The sequence below is a fragment of the Anabrus simplex genome, chromosome 6 (genome assembly GCF_040414725.1).
Source record: "Anabrus simplex isolate iqAnaSimp1 chromosome 6, ASM4041472v1, whole genome shotgun sequence".
In the NCBI taxonomy this organism is placed as follows: domain Eukaryota; kingdom Metazoa; phylum Arthropoda; class Insecta; order Orthoptera; family Tettigoniidae; genus Anabrus; species Anabrus simplex.
Window position 1 is genome coordinate 300,759,472 of NC_090270.1, and position 25,709 is coordinate 300,785,180.

General features: G+C 38.1%; 1 protein-coding gene across 1 annotated transcript in view; it reads right to left on the reverse strand.

Moving 5' to 3' along the window:
• Positions 1-25,709, reverse strand: part of Dnah3 (dynein heavy chain 3, axonemal) — a 912,075-nt gene that overhangs the window by 802,788 nt on the left and 83,578 nt on the right. The window contains exon 7 of the mRNA XM_068228454.1: positions 15,982-16,245. Within this exon, the coding sequence (XP_068084555.1) occupies positions 15,982-16,245 (264 nt within the window). The remainder of the gene's footprint in view (positions 1-15,981; positions 16,246-25,709) is intronic.

Genomic DNA, 25,709 nt, shown 5'->3' on the forward strand with positions numbered 1-25,709 from the left:
AGAAATCTTTCACTTTTTTGGATCAAACCCCAAAACCACAATTCCCTGGTTTAGAAATACCAAAGAAGACCTGCAAATGCTACATATCTCAGTTGAAGACGCCCTTAACAGAGATCTCTTCCGCAAGAAAATATTGATGAACGGGCTAAACCGAGACGAGCAGCCGAAGAGAAGACACGGTGCCCCTTGGACAGAGGAGCGTAAGCAGGCCCACTCGCAAAGAATGAGGGAAATTTGGGCTCTAAAGAAGGCCAAGTTCAGTGTCAAATGCAACAAGACTTAACATGGTCCTTGATGGCCCCAGCGAATTATATATTATTATTATTATAATAATAATAATAATAATAATAATAATAATAATAATAATAATAATAATAATAATAAATCTAGAATTAAAAATTATATGAAAATATATTTACTCACATAATTAATGTGAAATCTGGCACTGCATGCTCACTGCAAGTTGAGGAAAGTCTGGTGTGTAACTGGAACAGGCTGCTCTTAACGCGTCATCCTGGTGTGAATCTGTCAGGCAGGATCGGTATTTGTTTTTTATTATGTTCATAGTCGAAAACGCAATTTCACAAAGATAGGTTGAACCAAAACAAGATTGCATCTTCAGAGCAACACTGCGGGTAAAGGGATATTTTTTACCGTCCACCAGAGTCCAGAAATTGCCACATGTTGCGTAGGAGGATTTGAAAGAAAGGTCTGACTGAAGGCTTAAAATTTCCATTTCTAATTCTTCAGGATTATAATTTTCGAATATTTCACACACCCTCCCTCCAAGCTCACAAACATCAACAGAAGTGAAGGGATTATTGACAAACATGATCACTGGTTCAACCATTGAAAACTGGCTAAATCTGCTACCAAATTTGGACCCAAGAGTTTCAAGATGTTTGGCAAGAGTGAAAAATCATGCTTGCCACCATTTACTGTATCTGCCATAGATTTCAAAATTGGAAAAAGTGAAAGGGAATTTCTATTTAAATGGACAATCCATACCTTAAGTTTATTTTCAAATGCATTGACAATACTTATCATACCTGAAATATTATGATCTTTTCCTGGTGATTCGAGATTTAACTCATTTAATTTTGAGGTGATGTTTGCCAAGAGTGCTAATTCGATTAGCCAAGATATATCATCAAGTTTGGGATAATATTTCGCAGATGATTTCATAAAGTCTCGTATCTCATCCAACAGGCAGCAAAACCGTTCAAGTGTTTTCCCCCTACTAAGCCACCTTACGTCTGCATGAAGGATGATGTCACCATACTCCGAATCTGACATACTTAAAATATTTCTGAATAATCGATGACAAGTAGATGACAATCTTATATAATTCACGATATGAGTTAAAATTTTCATGACATGATCAAACTTTAAAACCTTTGCGCATAAAGCTTCTTGCTGAATAATACAATGATAAGAAAGAAATTTTGGAAATGATTCATCCTTAGTGCAAAGAGAAAGAAATCCATTATTTCTACCAGTCATAGACGGTGCCCGATCTGTTGTTATAGCGACAAGCTTTGACAGTGGTTACTCTCTTTGGTGAATTTAACGAAAGCATTAAATATGTCTTCTCCCCTAGTACGTCCATGAAGTGGCAATAGCTTGACAAATTCTTCCTTTACTGTAAAATCATTAAAAACCATTCTAGCAAATACACACAACTCAGCAGTGTCAAACATATCAGCACTTTCATCAAACTGGAGTGAAAAATGTTCACACGATTTCAAATCCTGATGTAATTGAGATTCCATATTATTAGAAATCTGTTCAACCCGCCTAGCAACAGTTTGGTGAGACAACTGAAGTCCTTTGATTGAAGATATCAATTCAGATTTATCTTTGTGAGAGTCGAACAGAGATTCAGCGGCATTTAGCATAGCTTCTTTCACTACTTCCCCATCACTGAAAGCTTTTTTCCTTTTAGCTAGGACATAACAAACTTTGTAAGAAGCTATTGTCACGTTACACGTTTGCTGAACTGGCTTCTTAAACGCACATTGTTGCAATGCTAATTTAGATTTTAGGTCTTTCACTTTGTGTTTTCTTAGTTCAGAATTAACAGGAAATTCACTGTCAAATTTTTTGTGATTAGTCAAAAAATGTCGCTGTACATTACTTCTTTTAGGAACAGACACGCTAGCATTACACAATAATCACAGACTTTCCTTTGTTTTCAATAAAGCAATACTGGTCCTCCCATTCACTGTTAAAGTTATAATTTCTTTGCCTTTTAGCCATGTTAATAAGAGTTATGTTTAATGAAATATAACTGATTATAAACTGAATAATTTAAAGTTTAAATAGTAATTAAAAAAAGCACACAAAACATGTTGAATGTACAACTTATCACAACACAAGGCACTCAAAACGTATTCCATAAGCCCTGCATAAGCTCACAAGTAATACTGAATGTTCGCCTGAAAGCTAGGAACTGAATATTCCAATTGCAAGACTTTCATAAAACGTTTGTTCATTGTTTACGGCACAGCTTTGTTGGGATTAAAGTTACTTTGTGGGCAAATTGGGTGTCTCATTGTCGTCCTGGTGAAACTCTGTTATGGTAGGTAGTTTATGGCATTGCAATCAAGTGAATCATAAGGAAGCGGTTCTGTTTGGCAGAATAAATATGCGGCTATATTTGGCTCCGCGAGTAGAGAGGGCCTTATACCTGGTGCTAGCTCCCCCAGAGTGAGAGGTTTGTGGAGGATTTCCCTTTACATGTAATATTGAAATAATAACATTAAGTTATTAAGTTAAGTAGTTGTCGCAACTACTTACATGTCGAATAGCTCTCTTTCTGAACCTTTCTTCTATCTCTTCACTAATTGCGGACATGAATCAGTTAGGCCTAGATCACATTTATGGCTTATTCAAAGCTCTTTGTGTATTTGGAGGTACGGATATAACAAATTTCCTGATTTTGAGGATGGTATTTTTAAGAGAAAAGTAAGAATATTTATTGAAACGCAAAAGTATTGTTTTCAAATATTAAGTAAAATTTAATTTGGAAATTAATTGCGAAGGGTACCATAAAAGGGCACCTCGGGTGCCACTTTGGACAGGGCTGCACTCTAGAACATGCGAAATCCAAGACTAGTTCAGGTGGTATAAGGTCCCAACTCTTCACTGCCCACAAGCATAATAAATCGAAGGATGAACGCCTAATATTTCCAGTGAGCATCATGTTAGGCTATCAGAAATGACTACCTGTTGTCTTATTTTCATTGAAAAATTTCTTCGCTCCATTCACAAGGTGAACTTGGAATCTATCTAAAATAAGCAGAGCTGGCTGTTTCAGTAGTGCACCAGGTCTTCTATCCCATACAGTTTTAACCCAGTCCAGCATGAGTTCTACGACCATCCAAACCTTGGATGTACTCATACACGATTCCACAGAGAAAATGTATTTGCTTAGGCATCATTTTCCTCTTGAATACTATGTAAGGCAGCAACTTTCTTCCATCAGCTGTAATATTGCCGTGCATTTTAGATTCTCTCTAAAGCTAGTCTTCATAAATACACTCCATGATCCTTACAGTGCAATAGTGCTGTTGTGAGGCATACGGTATAGAAACAGACTGGAACCTAATCAGCATTACCAATTCAAAAAAGTAAGTATAAATTTTTCTGGAGCAAATGTAAGACAAATCAGTGAAAATTTGCAATCTCGTCCGTCTAATCAGCAGGCAATTTTTGACACAGTGTTGTTCTCCTTCACAATGACAGATTGTGTCATAGCACGAACCTCATAAACCACCCACAACTCACCTTAAATTAAGTATTGGAATAACTTACCAAGGGAGATGTTCAATAAATTTCCTATTTCTTTGAAATCATTTAAGAAAAGGCTAGGAAACAACAGATAGGGAGTCTGCCACCTGAGCGACTGCCCTAAATGCAGATCAGCATTGATTGATTTTTTTTTGCTATTTGCTTAAGGGTGCACCGACACAGATAGGTCTTATGGTGATGATGGGATAGGAACTGTTTAGGAATGGGAAGGAAGCTATTTGCTTTACATCGCACTGACACAGATAGGTCTTATGGCGATGATGGGACAGGAAAGGCCTGGGAATTGGTAGGAAGCGGCCGTGGCCTTAATTAAGGTACAGCCCCAGTATTTGCCAGGTGTAAAAATGGGAAACCATGGAAAACCCTCTTCAGGGCTGCCGACAGTGGGGTTCGAACCCACTATCTCCCGGATGCAAGCTCACAATTGCGCGCCCCTAACTGCACGGCCAACTTGCCCGGTCATTGATTGACTGATTGAGTTATGGGAATGTTGTGTTCACACTCTACCTTCTGTGCCTTCATTTGTAACATTTCATATGATACACTGCAGTCAATGTTACGTATTTCATTGATGTACATGGACACTTGTCAATTTTCGGACAATTCCCTATTTCCGGACATCTAAAGGCGCATCTAGAATAGTTCATTTTTTTTAGTTTTTTTTTTCTTTTCTGCCAGTCTCGCACCAAGTTTCTACTCACTTAAAATTTTCTCTCAACAGCTGTTACCATGCTGTTCAGCAAAGACAATTACCTTTAGCCTGAAGGCGGCAAAAAGGTTTCTGTAATTATCTATAATTACAAATATATGCTTCACGCGTTCTGTTGCTGTGTAAATTACTGTCCGTAACTCAAGTCACTTACAAACACACACATGCATCTTTACATTCTAGAGCAGACAATACTTCTGCGAGAGTATCTAATAAACACGAAAAGGGAAAACCTGCATACCCCCACAACATAGAGAGGTCCACTAGAGGTGAAGTACAAGGGTTGTAAGCAGGGGTGTACCTACACATAAATTTTCCAGTACTGGAACGTTCGATTATATATTATAGTAGACCACAAGAACATGACAATGTTATGAAAAAAGAACATAGTCATTATGATGTTTACCATTGATAAGAGCAAATATTAACTTTTTTTTTGTGAATTACATTACCAATGACTCATTTTGTCGCCGTTCACCTGTGCATTCCAAAACCAGTCCTCCCCTGGTTGCAAGGCTTTGAAAGCCATACTAGAAAACAAGTGTGTGCAGTGCCCATATTTCCCAGAGACATTGCTGATACAACAGTATTTAAATATTTGCTGATAAGCAATAACTTACAGCCTTACGTATTTCAAATTAGAACTCATAATACAACGAGTGGCCAAAAGTCACAGGAAGGGGTGCCCCATTAGAAAATATGCCGTATGACTCCTGAGCATTGTGGCTAGCTGCAGTCTGACACAGACACCTGTGTCGTGAAGATGGCAAGACGTCGTGAGTTAACTGACTTTGAAGTGGGATGATCATCGGAGCATGGTGCATGGGTCACAACACTGCGGAAATCACATGCGTATTCAGGTTACCAAGGTCAACAGAGTCGAGGGTGGATCTTCAATATCGCAGAGAGAATGTTACCAACCGCATAAACTGCTGCACGGGAAGACCACAGGTGTTTAATGAACGGACATCACATCGCATCTGCAGAACCATACTGGGCGCTCAACAAACTACACTGATTTAGTTTTTAAAACTTCATTTTTTGTCCGTATTGACTCAAGATTTTACAATGCTTAGTAAAGCTAAAGGTTCCACCTATTCAATACGTTATCGTAATGGTCTATTTAGAACATCACATATTTATTTAACTTATTATAAAATACATCTTTGGGACCGGTTTCGGCAATCCACTATGCCATCATCAGCCATTGAGTTTTTTATAGCAAGGAACATTCAAAAATGTAAAAATATGCAATAGCAAGTCCTATTCTTACATGAAAAACATTAAAAATATAGCTAAATAGCATAGGCTCATTGTACTATACAAATAACATGTCTTTTTTGAAAAATACAATATTATTTAGTGCATCTAAAATTATTTTTATATATAATTGGCAAAGTCTATGATTTGGTATACCTTATGTACAATAGAATCATGTAAATTGATAAAAGAATCTACTTTTGCCATTTAAACCACAGTTTTTAAAAACAAGAAGTCCTATTTTACATGGAAAATATTAAAACTTGGCTAGTTAGTATTAACCCTTTTTTTATGTTATACAAGTAACATGTCTTGTTAAAAAATATAGTATTATTTGGTGCGTCTAGAATTGTTTTATAGGTGCTTAAAAAGACTATGGTTTGATATAGTTGATACACAGGAAATTTTCTATAAAATTGATGAATGTTTCTATAAAAACCTCTATCATTTTTTAAACACAGTTTCTTAGTTCCTCATAATATGCGACTTGTACTGTTTTAGATAATAAATACAGGTTCTTCTTCCTTAAAACTTATTGACACAACAGTCTGTTTGACTATGTAAGGAGTAGCAGATTCTGATGTGTTTTTTCTTGTTTGAGTATTTGAACCTTGCTTCTAGTATTTTCCAATGTAAATAACTGTGTGGCTGAGGCCGAAACTATGGTTAAGATCTTGAATATTATTTTATGTGCCAGATAGAAATGGGCCGTAAATAGTGTTAATCTCGAACCAGTACGGACCTAAAAAGGAAATAGTGAAATGAGTATGAGTTATTGAGAACGATACGCGGTACTATAGAAAAGAATTGAAGATATGAAACTCACCTCAGGTTGAATGTAACAGCGTGCAGAGAGAGTGAGGAACAACTGCTGAATGTCTAACGCCAACCAGCCGGCTCAGCTGTAGGGGAAGGGGACGCAGGAGAGGTTGCGTTCGCGTGTGCCTGTGTGTCAGGGGGGCGTGGGCTTTGCCGGGGATAGTAGGCTAGCGCGCTACGTAATATTTTATATACGGATTGATTTTTAGGAATTTTTAAACTGTTAATCAATGAAATAAGCATGTCAAATAAAATTGTAGGTTTTTCCGAAATATCATTTAGATTGTAATTGGGATTGTAATATTGATCTAAAGTAATGTAACATTGCTCTGTTAGGTCTAGGAGTGGGCCTTTATTTATTGTTTCGATGATGTCTAAGTCCTTGTTGATACCGTAAAAATTGTGTTTGTATTCCTGTATGTGTTGACCTATTGCCGAAAATTTTCTATATTTTATGGCATTGACATGTTCATTGTATCTGATATTAAATGATCTCCCAGTCTGTCCAAGGTAAACACTGGTACAGTTGTTGCAATGAAACCTATATACACCTGATCTATCGAATGGGTTTTGTATATTAACCGATTTGGAGTTGTAAAAAATATCTAAATTTCTATTATTGGTTTTGAAGGCAATATTGACATTTCTTTTTTTAAAAATATTGGTTAACCGGAAAATGTCAGAGTTAAAAGTAAAAGTAGCATATGTTTTTGTTTTGGGTGTTTCTTTTTGTAATTTAGTATTGGGTTGATGTTTAAATTTATTTATTATGCGTTCTATAAAACATTTATTGTAGCCATTATAAGATGCGATTTTGCGTATAGTGTTGAGTTCTTTTTTACATTCTATATTGGACATGGGTACATTAAATGCTCTCTGTATTAAATTATTGTATGTAGCTCTTTTATGACTAGGAGGATGTTCAGAATCGTGTTTGATGGTCGTGGCTGTATGTGTCGGTTTTCTGTATATTTTGTATTCAAAAGAGGATGGGCGCCTGGTAATGGTTAGATCTAAAAAATTTAGGGTTTCATTGCTTTCAGATTCCATTGTGAATTTTATATCATTATCGATGTTGTTGAGATGTATTTAGGTGGCAGGGGCGTCGGTAGTGCGTTGATCCATTATTATAAATGTATCATCTATAAATCTGGCCCAGAAGGCTATATTATTGAAAGTCTTATTATTTATGATTTTAGTGTGTTCCAGAAAATCTATATAAATGTTAGCTAAGATACCTGATGCCGGCGAACCCATTGCTAGTCCGTCCTGTTTATAAATTACTTTGTTGAAAATGAAATAATTATTGTTAGTTAGGAACTTCAAGATTAGTATGAAATCGTCTATTTCAAGTTGACTAAGTTTGCTGTGAGTGCGCAAATTTTTTAGAACGATTGGTATAACTTTTTCAGGTTTGATGTTGGCGTACATATTGGTGATATCGAATGAATGCATGGTATGATGTGCCTGTAATTTGAAATTTTCTAGTTGCTTAATTAGTTCTGAAGTATTTCTTATTGATTTCTTAGCTTGAAATGTATAATGCTTGCTTAAAAATTGTTGTATAAACTGCGCTGTTTTGTACAGAGGGCTAGGTCTGAAGTTTATTATGGGGCGTATAGGAACACCTTTTTTGTGTATTTTAGGTTGTGCTTTTACTGTTGGTAGACTGGGGTTCATAGTAATTCATTTGTTCTTTTCGCTGTCAGTAAAGAGGCATGTTGTATTTTTAAGAATTTGTTTAAGTTGTCTTTGAATAGATTGCGTTGGATCTTTATCTATGATTGTGAAGGTTTTGTCTGTAAAGAAATTCTGTGTTTTTGTAATGTAATCTGTTTGGTCTAAAACAACAGTGGCGTTACCTTTATCTGCTTTTGTGATGACAACATTTGAATTTTTTATTTTGTTTTTAAGTTGACAGATCTTTTTTCTATTTTCAAGCTGCGTTGTGTTAAAATCTATAGCTGGTGTGCTAAAGATGTTTTTAATTTGTTTTTTTTTAAATAAATAAAAAATAAAATAAAATAAATAAATAAAAAACAAATTAAAAACATCTTTAGCACACCAGCTATAGATTTTAACACAACGCAGCTTGAAAATAGAAAAAAGATCTGTCAACTTAAAAACAAAATAAAAAATTCAAATGTTGTCATCACAAAAGCAGATAAAGGTAATGCCACTGTTGTTTTAGACCAAACAGATTACATTACAAAAACACAGAATTTCTTTACAGACAAAGCCTTCACAATCATAGATAAAGATCCAACGCAATCTATTCAAAGACAACTTAAACAAATTCTTAAAAATACAACATGCCTCTTTACTGACAGCGAAAAGAACAAATTAATTAATATGAACCCCAGTCTACCAACAGTAAAAACACAACCTAAAATACACAAAAATGATGTTCCTATACGCCCCATAATAAACTTCAGACCTAGCCCTCTGTACAAAACAGCGCAGTTTATACAACAATTTTTAAGCAAGCATTATACATTTCAAGCTAAGAAATCAATAAGAAATACTTCAGAACTAATTAAGCAACTAGAAAATTTCAAATTACAGGCACATCATACCATGCATTCATTCGATATCACCAATATGTACGCCAACATCAAACCTGAAAAAGTTATACCAATCGTTCTAAAAAATTTGCGCACTCACAGCAAACTTAGTCAACTTGAAATAGACGATTTCATACTAATCTTGAAGTTCCTAACTAACAATAATTATTTCATTTTCAACAAAGTAATTTATAAACAGGACGGACTAGCAATGGGTTCGCCGGCATCAGGTATCTTAGCTAACATTTATATAGATTTTCTGGAACACACTAAAATCATAAATAATAAGACATTCAATAATATAGCCTTCTGGGCCAGATTTATAGATGATACATTTATAATAATGGATCAACGCACTACCGACGCCCCTGCCACCTAAATACATCTCAACAACATCGATAATGATATAAAATTCACAATGGAATCTGAAAGCAATGAAACCCTAAATTTTTTAGATCTAACCATTACCAGGCGCCCATCCTCTTTTGAATACAAAATATACAGAAAACCGACACATACAGCCACGACCATCAAACACGATTCTGAACATCCTCCTAGTCATAAAAGAGCTACATACAATAATTTAATACAGAGAGCATTTAATGTACCCATGTCCAATATAGAACGTAAAAAAGAACTCAACACTATACGCAAAATCGCATCTTATAATGGCTACAACAAATGTTTTATAGAACGCATAATAAATAAATTTAAACATCAACCCAATACTAAATTACAAAAAGAAACACCCAAAACAAAAACATATGCTACTTTTACTTTTAACTCTGACATTTTCCGGTTAACCAATATTTAAAAAAAAAAGAAATGTCAATATTGCCTTCAAAACCAATAATAGAAATTTAGATATTTTTTACAACTCCAAATCGGTTAATATACAAAACCCATTCGATAGATCAGGTGTATATAGGTTTCATTGCAACAACTGTACCAGTGTTTACCTTGGACAGACTGGGAGATCATTTAATATCAGATACAATGAACATGTCAATGCCATAAAATATAGAAAATTTTCGGCAATAGGTCAACACATACAGGAATACAAACACAATTTTTACGGTATCAACAAGGACTTAGACATCATCGAAACAATAAATAAAGGCCCACTCCTAGACCTAACAGAGCAATGTTACATTACTTTAGATCAATATTACAATCCCAATTACAATCTAAATGATATTTCGGAAAAACCTACAGTTTTATTTGACATGCTTATTTCATTGATTAACAGTTTAAAAATTCCTAAAAATCAATCCGTATATAAAATATTACGTAGCGCGCTAGCCTACTATCCCCGGCAAAGCCCACGCCCCCCTGACACACAGGCACACGCGAACGCAACCTCTCCTGCGTCCCCTTCCCCTACAGCTGAGCCGGCTGGTTGGCGTTAGACATTCAGCAGTTGTTCCTCACTCTCTCTGCACGCTGTTACATTCAACCTGAGGTGAGTTTCATATCTTCAATTCTTTTCTATAGTACCGCGTATCGTTCTCAATAACTCATACTCATTTCACTATTTCCTTTTTAGGTCCGTACTGGTTCGAGATTAACACTATTTACGGCCCATTTCTATCTGGCACATAAAATAATATTCAAGATCTTAACCATAGTTTCGGCCTCAGCCACACAGTTATTTACATTGGAAAATACTAGAAGCAAGGTTCAAATACTCAAACAAGAAAAAACACATCAGAATCTGCTACTCCTTACATAGTCAAACAGACTGTTGTGTCAATAAGTTTTAAGGAAGAAGAACCTGTATTTATTATCTAAAACAGTACAAGTCGCATATTATGAGGAACTAAGAAACTGTGTTTAAAAAATGATAGAGGTTTTTATAGAAACATTCATCAATTTTATAGAAAATTTCCTGTGTATCAACTATATCAAACCATAGTCTTTTTAAGCACCTATAAAACAATTCTAGACGCACCAAATAATACTATATTTTTTAACAAGACATGTTACTTGTATAACATAAAAAAAGGGTTAATACTAACTAGCCAAGTTTTAATATTTTCCATGTAAAATAGGACTTCTTGTTTTTAAAAACTGTGGTTTAAATGGCAAAAGTAGATTCTTTTATCAATTTACATGATTCTATTGTACATAAGGTATACCAAATCATAGACTTTGCCAATTATATATAAAAATAATTTTAGATGCACTAAATAATATTGTATTTTTCAAAAAAGACATGTTATTTGTATAGTACAATGAGCCTATGCTATTTAGCTATATTTTTAATGTTTTTCATGTAAGAATAGGACTTGCTATTGCATATTTGTACATTTTTGAATGTTCCTTGCTATAAAAAAACTCAATGGCTGATGATGGCATAGTGGATTGCCGAAACCGGTCCCAAAGATGTATTTTATAATAAGTTAAATAAATATGTGATGTTCTAAATAGACCATTACGATAACGTATTGAATAGGTGGAACCTTTAGCTTTACTAAGCATTGTAAAATAAAAAGCTACACTGAGTCACATCACCGGCCAATTGAATGTTGGGAGTCAGGAACCCATTTCTACCAGAATTTTAAGAAGGCCACTGCACCGCAGAGGCGTCTTGAGCCGATAACCAACTCATGTTCCTTTGATGACACCTAGACACAGAGCTCAACAGCATGCACGGGACCGCGAACATCGGCAATGAACCATGGAACAGTGGCGGCATGTGGTATGGTCCGATAATTCCCGCTTCCAGTTGTATTGTGCTGAAGGTTGGTGAGAGTCTGGCGTATTCCCCATGAAACTATGAATCTTGTGTGTCAACAAGGTTGCGTCCAGGCGGGAGGTGGCTCAGTTCTTATCTGGGCTGCGTTCTCATGGTCGCAATTAGACCCCATTGTCCAACTGCTGGGAGTGCTGGCAGGTGCACGTTATGTGGACATTCTTTCAGACCATCTGCATCCTATTCTGGCCCTAGAGTACCCTGACGGAGATGCCATGTTTCTAGAGGACAATGCTTCATGGCAGTGCTCTATGGTGGTACGCAGGTGGTTGGAGGAGTACTCCACTGAAGTTATGACCAAGGATTGGCTCTCCATATCCCCTCGATCTTAATCCAATTGAGAATTTATGGTATGCTGTCGATGCTGGTATACGCTCCATGAACCCCGCCCCAACTACACAAGACCAATTGTGGGTATCAGTGCAAGAAGCATGGGTCCCAGATCCCTCCAGAACGATTCGAACACCTCGTAGAGCAGATGTCTCGCTGTATTGCTGCCGATTTGAGGGCTCGCAGAGGAGCAACTCATTATTAACATCATGTTCATGACTTTTGGCCACTTAGTGTATGTCACTGGTGTATAAATTATACACCGTCTCGCGACCATGTCAAACTACCGGTAATCCCTGCGTCATACGTATACCAGTATTGTTAATGAATTAATTAATTTATACATTGTATGACATCTCGCAAACATGACTGTGTTGCCAAACTGCTAAGCCATATGCATATTTAAATTGCACATTCATATACAACTTTAATTGCAGTTCCATTTACCTTTTAACACGTTCCCTGCGGCAGTGAATTTCGATGACTTAATGTTACGTCGTATCGGCCCACCGGTGACCCGATGCTGCCTTTAGTTATTATCGGTTCGGGTCACCGGTGACCTGACGAATTTGACTTTGTTTACTCCCTAGTATGACATCCTAAACCATGCATGTGCATTTGTTGTGTGCGTTATTGTTGAGGAGACATTCCAGCGTATTTACCTGTGGGACAGTGTTCCGATTCAACAATTGCGTGAAACAGAAATGACCCCGGAAATAATTGGGTCACCGGTGGGCCGATCAAAACTAGCAGTATGCCTCGATCCTTTACTTCAATTGGAACACTATGTTGCCATTAGTTAACAGAAATTCGTAACTAGGACGTAGTTACTTACTTCGCAATTCTGGGAAGTTCGCACCGACGGATAAGAGTAACATGTTTCGGGGCACATGGTGACCCGAACCGCACGGAACGTAATATAGGCCCACCCCAGTGCTGTCCTAACCCTCTTTCTTTTCCGTGCCGCCGGTGTGTCAGAATGTGAAAGCTCCATACCTAAAAAAGGACGTGAAATTGCTTGTAAATATTATATACGGAAGATAGTAAATATGTCAATAACTATTCCAATAACTCCAATAACCTCTATTGGCTTTCCTAAGAGCAATGTAGAAAGCAGATATCAGAAGGGTGGTACTCCTTAAACAACAGTCTACGATCTGTGGACAGCAACACTCTAGGCTTCATTCACCGTAACCGCGCTAAGCGATTCCCGCGTAAAAATATAGGTCAGACAACAATCGGGACTCAGGGTGACCCGATGCGATATGAACGGAAGATGAAAAAAACTTCCTTCGGGTCACCGGTGGGCCGATCAAAACTAGCAGTATGCCTCGATCCTTTGCTTCAATTGGAACACTATGTTGCCATTAGTTAACGGAAATTCGTAACTAGGACGTAGTTACTTACTTCGCAATTCTGGGAAGTTCGCACCGACGGATAAGAGTAACATGTTTCGGGGCACATGGTGACCCGAACCGCACGGAACGTGTTAAACAGATTGATGAACAAAATTTGGACGTGCGATGATAATGTGATGGAATTTTAGCTTGTATTGATAATAAAGGATGTGACGATTACGCGGTGGCAATGATTATGCAGTGAAATACAGTATTTTAGGAAAGATGGTTTGCTGTGCGCATATTGTGATGTGAATAGTTTGATGTTAAAACTAAACATTGTGTACAAGAATGAAGATTGGCATTTATTTATAGATTCTTCAAAGATTAGTTTGAAGGCTGTGCTATGTCACAATGGCAATGAACTGCCATCAGTTCCTGTGGCTCATACAGTTGGTATGAGAGAAACACATGAAAGTATGGCACTGATTCTAGAAGCCATTAAATACAAGGGATATAACTGGCATATTTATGGTGATTTAAAAGTTATTGGACTTCTGCTAGGATTACAGAGTGTATTCACAAAATTGTGTTGTGTTGTGTTGTGTTGTGTTGTGTTGTGTTGTGTTGTGTTGTGTTGTGTTGTGCAGTGCTGTGCTGTGCTGTGTGCCTGTGGGACAGTTGAGCTTCTAAAGATCACTACATTGTTAAAGAGTGGCCCAAGAGAGAAGAAAAGCCATTGGTGAACCATTTAAATGTGTATTTTCCTCCTTTACACATGAAACCGAGGCTGATGAAAAACTTTATGAAAAGAATGGACAGAATAGGGAAAGGTCTTGAATAACCGAAATAACTGCTTCCCAATTTAAGTAAAGCCAAGATGACAGAAGGAATTTTCATTGGACCACAGTTAAGAAAATTACTTATAAATTCCAAATTTGATGCTAAACTGAATGCTGATGAACTTGCTACATAGTTATCATTTAAATAAATGGTTAATGGGTTTCTAGAAAATAGAATAGTGATATACTTATCAATGAACTTCTGCAGGAAGATACATATTTGTATAAAAGAAATCCCACCAGGCGAGTTGACTGTGTGGTTAGAGGCCCGCGGCTGTGAGCTTGCATCCAGGAGATAGTGGGTTCGAATCTCACTGTCAGCAGCCCTGAAGATGGTTTTTCTGTGGTTTCCCATTTTCACACCAGGCAAATGCTGGGGCTGTACCTTAATTAAGGCCATGGCCGCTTCCTTCCAACTCCAACTCAGGAAATCCACACAGAAATAGCTTTCAAACTGCTTGAAAATCCGGAGTCTAAATGTAATGTATTAATTGTTCTGTACTTAATGTTCATTTTTTTTGTATAATAGGTCAATGAAACTTTCAAAATTCTGAATTGTCAAGAGTCACCACCCAAATATGCTTTTTTTATTTTGCTAATTGCTTAACGTCGCGCCAACACAGATAGATCTTATGGCGACGATGGGACAGGAAACACCTAAGAGTGGGAAGGAAGCGGCCATGGCCTTAATTAAGGTACAGCCCCAGCATTTGCCTGGTGTGAAAATGGGAAACCACAGAAAACCATCTTCAGGGCTGCCGACAGTGGGGTTCAAACTCACTATCTCCCGGATGCAAGCTCACAGATGCGCGACCCCAACCGCACGGCCAACTCGCCCGGTGCCAACCAAATCCATGAAGTATTACAATAACTTTAATAAGATAGGGTTCCATAACTAAAGAACTGGGGGAGATGGAAAGAAATGTATGACAGATTCGAAACAAGCATGGCCTAATTACTATAAATCAGGAACTTCCACGTCAGTACCTTGAATTTTGTTTAATTTGTAGAGTTGTGTTATTATTGGTGTGCTATTTCTTGTCTATAGATATCCCCTAGACAGGGGAGGATTAAATTATTCTATTTCATACTATGTTGCATTGTAATAATAATGGTGCATGGCCTCTGGAGAGGCCTAGTGCAAGTCTTTTTTTCGTAGACGGCCTATTAGGTGACCTGCATATCTGTAAAGATAAGGGCCCTACCTAGGATGATTTCTAATGCTGAATACGCTACACACACACCCAGCTCCCGAGCCATTGGAATTAACCAATTAAGGTTAAAATCCCCAACCCGGCCGGGAATCGAACCCGGGACCCTCTGGATCAAAGGCCAGTTGCATTGTAAATACTGATCACATTAATCTCGCACACAGATTATAGACAAAGTAAACATTCTAGCTTCTTCCAGTTGCTCTTCTTTTCTGTTATGCAATTTACAGTATTATACTGTATATTATATACGAGTATTATAGACTAGACTATACATTATCTATTTCACAGTTATATAAACCTAGTCCCAGAATGAGAAAGAAAGAGATGAGATGACTTACTCCAGGATCCACAAATCCCTCAGCCTCATGAGCACTGGATTGCCAATGAACAGCTTATGATATACAAGCTGTTCGCATGTACAAAATGAATGATGCCAAGGAACTGGAGCTCGAATAACCAAAGCTGGATATTCAACAGGGTAAGTCTGAATGTTTAATCGTCTTCTTTCACGTGGGTCCATTAAGATATATTCCAATATAGCTACCCGCAGACTATATTCATAATCTTTAATGATTTCATTTTCCATTTCTTTGACCATGGCTCTGAAACAAATAGAAATGTAAAAGCAATTAGATCAGATTGATAGCAGAACACATCATAAGGCAGGTAATTAAAGTGATGATATGTCAACATGCTTAAGAGTATAAAATACTGTATTTAATAACGAAGTTTGTGCCTGAGATAGATTTGGGAGTGTCCACTTTTCCCACATAGACATTAATAAATTTTTTAATTCTCTACTATGAATGGGACAATCTTCCAACAGCCAGTTTCAAAACAGGGATGGTGGTGATGATTTTCTTTCTTCCTCTTATCCTAGTTATTTCTGGGGTTGCTGGAGCCACCCAAACTCATTTTGGTTTTGGCTGGGGGTTTAAGGTCATATGTCCTTCCTGATGCCACTTGATTTTTTAACCCGAGAATGGTCGCTGTGGGTCGTCATGACCCGCACACTTACATTTCCGTTCACTCCTCCTCCACCAATGACGACACAGCAACCCCCCTCCCAGTATCTTCCTAAGTCTACCCCCTCTACACAGCACAACAGGCAGCACTCAGTTCAAGCGTAGCAGTTCTCGAGGAAAGTAGTGTGCGGGTCACCATGACCCACCGCAATCTTTTGTGTTCACATAAATGTTCTGAGTTAAATTTTACATTTCAGTACATTTTCCTTGTTTCGGTGAAATGGATGAGAGATAAGCAGACTGTATTCGTTCTCTGCTAAATTAATCATTCTCAGCAGAAACAGACAATGAACTGGGGGGTGATGAAAGTGATGTAGGGACTGATGTTGATCCACAAGAAGAAATACAAGACGACCAAGTCTGGAACACAGATACAGAACAAAGTGATGTTAGTGATGACAAAGTAGCCACTGACGGTGAACATTCGGAAGGCAACTCTACTTCGGATTATGACATCCCACTGCTTTATAGAGGTAACTACACCGGTAAAGATGGCACTAAATGGAAACTGGCTGGACCTACACAATCAGTCCGTACAAGACGCCGGAGTATTGTGACTCATCTTCCAGGGTGCAAAGGAGCAGCGAAAGAGGCTAACACACCGATGAAAGCATGGCAGTGCTTCTTCACAGATGACTTCTACAGAAGATCGTTGCTTATACCAATATATACATCAATATAATGAAAGTCAATTATGAATGTGAAAGAGGCTCAAAGAACACAAATTTAGAGGAGATAAAGGCATTACTAGGACTTCGGTTTTATGCAGGAGTATTGAAATCGTCGCACTTGAACACGGATGAAATGTGGAGTGACGATGAGACTGGAGTACCTATTTTTTGGTCTGTAATGTCTCAGCAACGCTTCCGTTTTTTTCTCAGAGCTCTTCGCTTTGACTCCACTGCATGAGGTTTTTTAATACATCGTAGCTACGTGTCAAGCAAATTTCAGTGAATCAGAATATACCACAGTCGATGAAATGCTGTGGGGATTTCGTGACAGGTGTCCCTTTCGTCAGTACATGCGAAATAAACCAGCTAAGTACGGCATAAAGGTGTTTTCCATTGTTGATGCTCGCACTTTTTATGTCCTGAACATGGAGGTTTACTTGGGGAAACAACCACAAGGTCAGTATCATCAAATCACACAAACTCCTGCTGAAGTTGTAATGAGGCTTGTACCACCTATTTCAGGAAGTGGACGTAATGTCACCCATGGCAACTGGTTCACAAGCGTTCCCCTAGCTCAGAACATGTTGCTTCAACATAACCTAACAACTGTTGGCACCATTAAAAAAAATAAGACACAGCTTCCTCTTTGCTTTGTGAAAAGTACGGGACGTGAGGTACATTCTTCCATGTTTGGATTTGGCAAGAATCTTACAATTCCAGTATCCTATGTACCAAAGAAAGGAAAGGTTGTCATCTTAATTTCAACGATGCACCACAGTATATCTATCGATCCTAGCACAGGTGATGCGAAGAAACCAGAGATCACTACGTTTTACAATTTAACGAAAGATGGGGTTGAAGTAGTCGATGAAATGTCGGGAAGTTACTCTGTGAGTAGAAAAACAAACAGGTGGCCCCTTACTGGAGTTTTTCATCTTATGGACGTGACAGCTATCAATGCATTAGTTGTTTATTCCTGGAACAACAAAGACAAGCATCAGGTGAGGAGGCAGTTCTTGAAAGAACTCGCCAAGGAATTGGTTACGCCGTATACGAGGACCCGCTTGCTGGCTGGAAATCTTAGCCGTCAGCTTAGGACAGAAATTCTACGCACTCTGAAAGAAACGGATCCATTCCCTGTGGGACCTCAAGAAGACGACAGTACCAGAAAATGTAAAAGATATGTGCTCCAGGACTGGCAACAAAAAGGTATCAGACATGTGCGATCTGTAAGAAGTTTGTATGTGGAATCCGTGGTAAACCGACTTGCCTAGACTGTCTGCAAAATGCCTGAACCAGAGACTGAGAACTGTGAGAAGCTGGATTTGTAAATGTTTTTTTAATCCTAGCCAGAGATTCTGAATTTATCAGTTGGTTTCGACATTTATTAGTTTCTGTTACTTTTTATATGTTTACTTGTACCAAAAGTTTATGTGTGAAAATCATTGAAAAATTCAATATGGTACCTATTCAAAAATGATCTCTAAAACTTTCTTCATGTTCTCAGAAGGCATTCATGTAAAATTATTTCTGACTTTTAAAAATATTCCAGAAAAGATACTAATTTTTGTAACACATGCAATTAAGTGGAGGTTTTGTATTAACATTTAAAAAAATAAATTTGTAGTTGTATAGTAAGAACATAAATAAAGGTTCGGTTGTTTCTATGTCCAAGATAATAGTATTAATTGATGTACAAACATAGTTTTTAAAAATAACAAGTCCTGACAAAATAAGTTAAATAATAATGTGTGGGTGACCCACTGCAACCACTTTAAGATGGACCATGGACTGCCGGGTTAAATGAATATCTGAAAAATATTGTGCATACTAGTGGTTTGTTAAGTTTAGGTCTGTAATAAACATTGTGTGTCTGAAGTTCCCTGTTTGGGAGATAAGGGATTCAGAAATAACCAATTCACTTCTTAAATCTCTTCTTTAATAGTAGGTATTTCCTTATTAGCTTTCACAATGGGTTTAATGTCCTTCTATCTTTGTTGTTAAGTTAAATTTTACTTCCATTACTGTGTTTAGCAGATAGCTATCTTTAACTGTGCAAACTGAACAACTCCAGATATGCATCAGTGGGCAATCAGATTTGCCGGAAAAGGTGAGTTTTCTTCCCTCGCCTTAGGGTTCCTTGGCATGAATAATCCATTGTTTGCTTGCTAGGTATTTCTTAAGGACAACATTTTTTGAAAGCTTGGTTTACTCTGTCTACTTTCAGGTTTAACTACCCCCAACACCCATTTGAACCTTGTAATATCTGGAGACTATCCTTACCTTCATATCTGGTTTGATATTTTGTAGCAGAGACCCTAATACCACTGCCACAATTTTGAACTGTTTAGTATAAAAGACTAGACTCAAATGACGAAATGGCATATGGCTTTTAGTGCCGGGAGTGTCCGAGGACAAGTTGGCTTGCCAGGTACAGGTCTTTGAATTGACTCCCGTGGGAGACCTGCGCGCATCGTGATGAGGATGAAATGATGATGAAGATGACACATACACCCAGCCCCCATGCAAGCGGAATTAACCAATTATGGTTAAAATTCCCGACCCTGCAGAGAATTGAACACGAGATCCCTGTGACTAAAGACCAGCCATGGAGCCAGACACTCAAATGATGACTTAAGGGGATGTTTTTTTATTTTTTTATTTATAAGTTGCTTTACGTCACACCGATACAGATAGGTCTTATGGCAATGAAGGGAAGGAAAGGGCTAGGGTAGGAAGGAAGCAACCATGGTCTTAATTAAGGTACAGCCCCAGCATTTGCCTGGTATGAAAATGGGAAACCACAGAAAATCATCTTCATGGCTGCTGACAGTGGGGTTCGAACCCACTATCTCCCGAATACTGGATACTGGCCGCACTTAAGCGACTGCAGCTATCGAGTTTGGTAAGAGGATGGGTACACCTTTTGCTAGGTTAAGTTTAGTAAAATACAATTTACAATAGCTCAGCAACAACAAATGCTATTTAAACAAACTGTTAACACACTGTGGCAGGTTGTCTGGGTCCTTAAAACTAAAATGACTACACAGAGAGGTACAATAGTGTGTTTTACTAGCGAATAAATTTATTATAAGGTGTGTTGCTTATTGATAAGACCACTATCATTTTGTGGTGCAGTGGCATAGTAAACAATCCTAGCATGAAACCAGTTACACAATGTAACCAGGAGCACATGACATGTACCAGACGTATAGCATTGCCACATTATTTGTTAATGGTAAACTTCAATAACAAAATGTATGTACTTAAGAGTGCCAACTACTGTTGTAAAATGATAAGATCACTTCATCTTAATGCCCTATAAATGTGTCATTTCTCACAGCTATCTGAAACACATGGTCAGTCATGCACTCCACAAGGTTCTGTAATACTGAAATGCTAATCTTGTAGTTCTTTTGCTAAGTTGCTTTACGTTGCACCATCTCAAATCTATAAGAACGATGGGACAGAAGAGGACTAGACTGGGAAGGAAGTGACTGTAACCTTAATTAAGGTACAGCCCCAACATTTGCCTAGTGCGAAAATGAGGAAACCATAATCAGTGGGGTCGAACCCAATGCCTCCTAAAAGCAAGCTCACAGCTATGTGACCCAAACTGCATAACCAACATGCTCAGTAATCTTCCTCCATGGAGAAATTATAGACGTCTTAAGTTCTTCCACATTATCATCCTACTTCACTCCTTCATATAGCCTACAGTCCTGCAAAGGACTCCCCACAAGTTTCTCTGGAGAAATGGCTGGCCACACCATTACACTGCGCTGAAACCATCCCTTGGTGAACTTAGCATAATGGATTGATACTTTGTCTTGTAGGAATACCCAAGACTTTGTGCACGTATCTCCTCTGCAACCTGTAAAAAATGGTCTTCAAGCAGTTTCTGTTAGTCTGTAGCATTTTTATGGCCTGAGAGGAAAGAAAGACTTGTTTCTCCTCAATAATTGAATCCATCCCATATCATTAGAGACTTCCCCCCACTTGCTGTCTCTTAAAAAAAATATTTGCTGTTCTTTCATGAGGTCATGCAAGTAAGTAGTATGACCAACCATCAGGACCATCCAAACTGAATTACTTTACATCATTGAAGATCACACATTTCCATTCTCTCTTCCAACTCACACACTCACTATTCCACTGAACTATGTTCTCCTTATGCATTACCATCACACAAGACTTTCTTTCCCTGTATGTAAAAAAAATGTTGCTCTAACTTATGGACAATGATAGTGGGATCTTGTGAGAGTCGTTCCAGCATTCTTCCACCAGCTTCCTAATAACTTGGTCTTTTTTATATAGGTGTCAGCTTCTGTGGTTTTCCAAGCGATTTCCTCTTCTCCCGAAATTTTCTTTAACATCGGAAAATTGATATGTGTTCCAAAACTTTTCTTTGTTATTTCCCAGGAATCCATGGCTGTGACAATATGGAAGCTGGTGGGGTATGGGTGGTGCTGAGTAATGACATTCAGAGCACGACTAGTGCATCTGAGTGTTATGAAAGGTATTGCTCATAGGGTCAGTCATGCTGCAATAGCACTTTCTGACCCAGTGAGGAAAGCAATGGCAAACTACCTCACTCCTCGTCTTGCCTAGTACGCCTCATTTTGGTGCTGCCATTGGTTTTTGCGGTTTCCTTATAACCGCATAACCTTTGGTGATGCTATTTGAGGATCCAACCAGCCTCTGGGCTGATGACCTAACAGACAGACATTTCCCAGGAAGATAATCCCTCTTTTTTATGAGCTGTAATTGGTCCCAGCTAAAATTAGGATAAATGTGACTTTTAACTAATTTAACTTTGGTCTATAAAAAACACACACATACACAAAAAAGGTAGCTCACACTGCAACTGTCGCCAAGAAGGAATTGAAATAGTATTCCTATGAAGGAATGGTGGTGATTTTGCAACAGTTATTAGCACTGTAAGTATGTACATTTTCTTATCCAAGTTTACCATTAACAAATAATGTGGCAATGCGATATGTCTCATAAATGCCATGTGTTCCTGTTTACAATGCATAAACAGTTTCATGCTAGGATAGTTTAGTATGGCAGAACACAACAAAAACACTGAGGTCTTATCAATCAATGTACCTTACTATATACAATTATTTTTAGTTCAATCTCATTCAAGTTTTCAATTACAATTTGTACTCATGAACGTGGCCGAACACATAACCCTTTAGTGTACCGAACTTCTGCTTTCTAACATGCCCTCTCACAGTGCAGTGTCATTCCCAGAGCAGTTCACATTACAACTCACCATACTTTGTGTAATCACTACTGTCTTACTCCTTGCCGACATTCTCCCAAATGACTCGCCACCATCTCATAATTGCCTTATGCACACTCGCAAATGACTAAAGACTGGGTGACTCCCACCGGCTTCACTCTTTACACAGGCCGGAAGTTTCTCATAGCTTCCACTTACATATCATTCTGGGTGCTTTCTCCATTATTAGCCAGCTTCCAGCTTCTTCTAAGTAGCTTCCTTATCATGAGTTTCAACAATTCTCAGGGGCTATTGTTACGCTGCTGGTCCCATCCATGTTATCACTACTGTGCTGGCACCGTTGCCTCCCCCATTCGCACACACATGCGCGCAAGCGCGCAATCATGCACGCGCGCGCGCGCGCGCACACACTCGGCTTTCATTATCATAATACATTAATTACCATTTATGAAATCATTTTCAGATTATTAAGAAACCTAGTAATTATCTGTTATTTTTTAATTCAAATCTGAATATCTAATGGCAATAGTAATTATACAAAAAATGAACTGTTAAAAATGTGCACACTGGAAAAAAAAAAATCTGCTGGAGGAAAATCAATAAGACACTGCTGATATGGACAAAAATGTCTTGCATGAAAATCCTGAGTTTGAAACAGCCTCCAAGTATGCTGAGGAGGTTGAGGAATACATAAATACAGACTGTGAGTGGTTGGCAGATGATATGTCCTCTTATTACTTTGTCCACATCAGAGTTTCATCCACATGTCGTTCTATTACTGAAGTTTTCTGCCCACCACTATGCCCACAAGTTTTCCGTCCATTGCCATCAATTCCAATAATGTTTCATTCAATGCTTTCATGTCCATGACCAGCTCCATGGCTAAATGGTTAGTGTGCTGGCCTTTGGTCACAAGGGTCCCGTGTTTGATTCCCGGCAGGGTCGGGAATTTTAACCATAATTGGTTAATTCCACTGGCATGGGGTGTATGTTGTCTTCATCATCATTTTATCCTCAGCATGGCACACAGGTCACCTACGGGCGTAAAATCAAAAGACATTTATCTGGCAAGCCGAACTTGTTCTAGGACACTCCCGCCACTAAAAATCATACACGATTTTTTTTTTCATGCCCATTCTACTGATACCCACTTAGTTTCTGCCCATTACTGTAATGTTCATCGCTTTGCCACTACACACAGAATATACAAAAATAAATACTGAAGTTATAATACAATTATATATTAGCTTCAATCTTGTTTTATTCTGGCTCCTGTTATTTAAATTGTGACATGGAGGAAGATTATGTAACATTTCTCATTTTGAATATGCATAGTTCCCTCTAAAGCTAAAGCAGACAGAGTTACTTTGGATTTTCTTCTGCTTTTCCCTTCATGTTACAATAATTCTTGCTTCAATATCCACTTGCCTAGATTGGTCTGTATAATTACCATCTTTCAATATTTGGATTTCTTCTGCTACAATGAAATCTGTTGTTTACCTTGAGTGACAGATTTGCCCCTCTTTGCATGTCATTCTTTGCATGTCTTTGACATTTGAAATGATGATAGAAATGAAATGGCGTATGGCTTTTAGTGCCGGGATGTGTCCGAGGACTTTTGCTCGCCAGGTGCAGGTCTTTTGATTTGACACCCGTAGGCGACTTGCGCATTGTGAAGAGGATGAAATGATGATGAAGACGACACATACACCCAGTCCGCATGCCAGGGGAATTAACCAATTATGGTTAAAATTCCCGACCCTCCCAGGAATCGAACCTGGGACCCCTGTGACCAAAGGCCAGCACGCTAACCATTTAGTCATGGAGCTGGACTGAAATGATGATAATGATGATGATGATGATGATATGGCCTCAGCTACAATGTGCGGACATTTGAATTTGACACCATCTGACTGCCTGTTCGTCATGTTTTGATGTTCTGTATTACTCCAGGCCTACCAGATGACATAGTAAACCAAATCTTTCTATGCCGATGGCTGATTTTTAAATTCATTTTGTTGGGTAAACACCAAATGTGTTACCAGAGATCTTTTACGTGCTGACATCGTACAACATGGAGTGATATATGGACTTTTTTCCACCCTTCAAAAATCCGACTGCCTCTGCTAAGTTTGAACCCACTGTCTTGGGATCCGGAGGCCAACACTTGACTACTGATCCACAGAGGCAGCTGATGTTCGAGTGAAAATAGTAATAAAGAACCACATTATATTCAAGCAAATTTTACTTTTGTTTCATTCAATTATTCTTGGCATTTTCCAGATTATTTTAACCCTCCAGTTCTCGTGCCCTCTTCACCTATATTAGAACTTGCATGGGGTAATTTTTTACTGTTTAGTCATTTTCATTCAAAGACAAATCATTCATCATTTTGAATAAGTGTCATAGCAAAATATACACTAACCGCTTATTTACACACTTTGTACATTTCTATCCTACTGAGAAACGGTATGGAGAATACTCCATCATATGAACCTACATGCATTTTCACTCCACTGAATCTCAATCTATCCAGAACACTACCACATGACCCTTGCAGATCAGTTTCCCACAATTGGCACGGCACTTCATACTTTAATGATCCTTGGCCCTTGGACAAAAGCATCATCTTCCTGCTTTCCTGGTGTTAATTGATTCAGCTGATTCCGCAGACCCAGTCAGATGTTTCATTTTTAGTTGAAGAGCTTTCAGCAAAGTGTTGATGGTTGCACTTTTCTTCAAATTGCCATTGAGTAGATGCCTTTCAAGATCTTTTACAAAGGAACAATGAGTAACTTTCCAGTGTTTTTCTGCACTATTACTTGTGGGTTGATGCCACCCATATTCAACATGAAGTCACAAATTGTCAGTGACCAGCGGTTGGATCTACAACTCACCGAATAGTTCCGGCTGATTTACAACATCAATACCTGTTTTAGTCTTGTTACTAAAAGTGCTGATTGCTGACTTCCGACCTATGCCAGTTTTAGGATCTATGTATGAAGTGTCATGCATTATTGACAATGAGAGTACATGCTTGTTCTTCGGAACATAAACAAGGATCACTTGCCCTTGCTGAAACTGAATGCACTGGAAGAGACTGGCTTGTTATTCACATC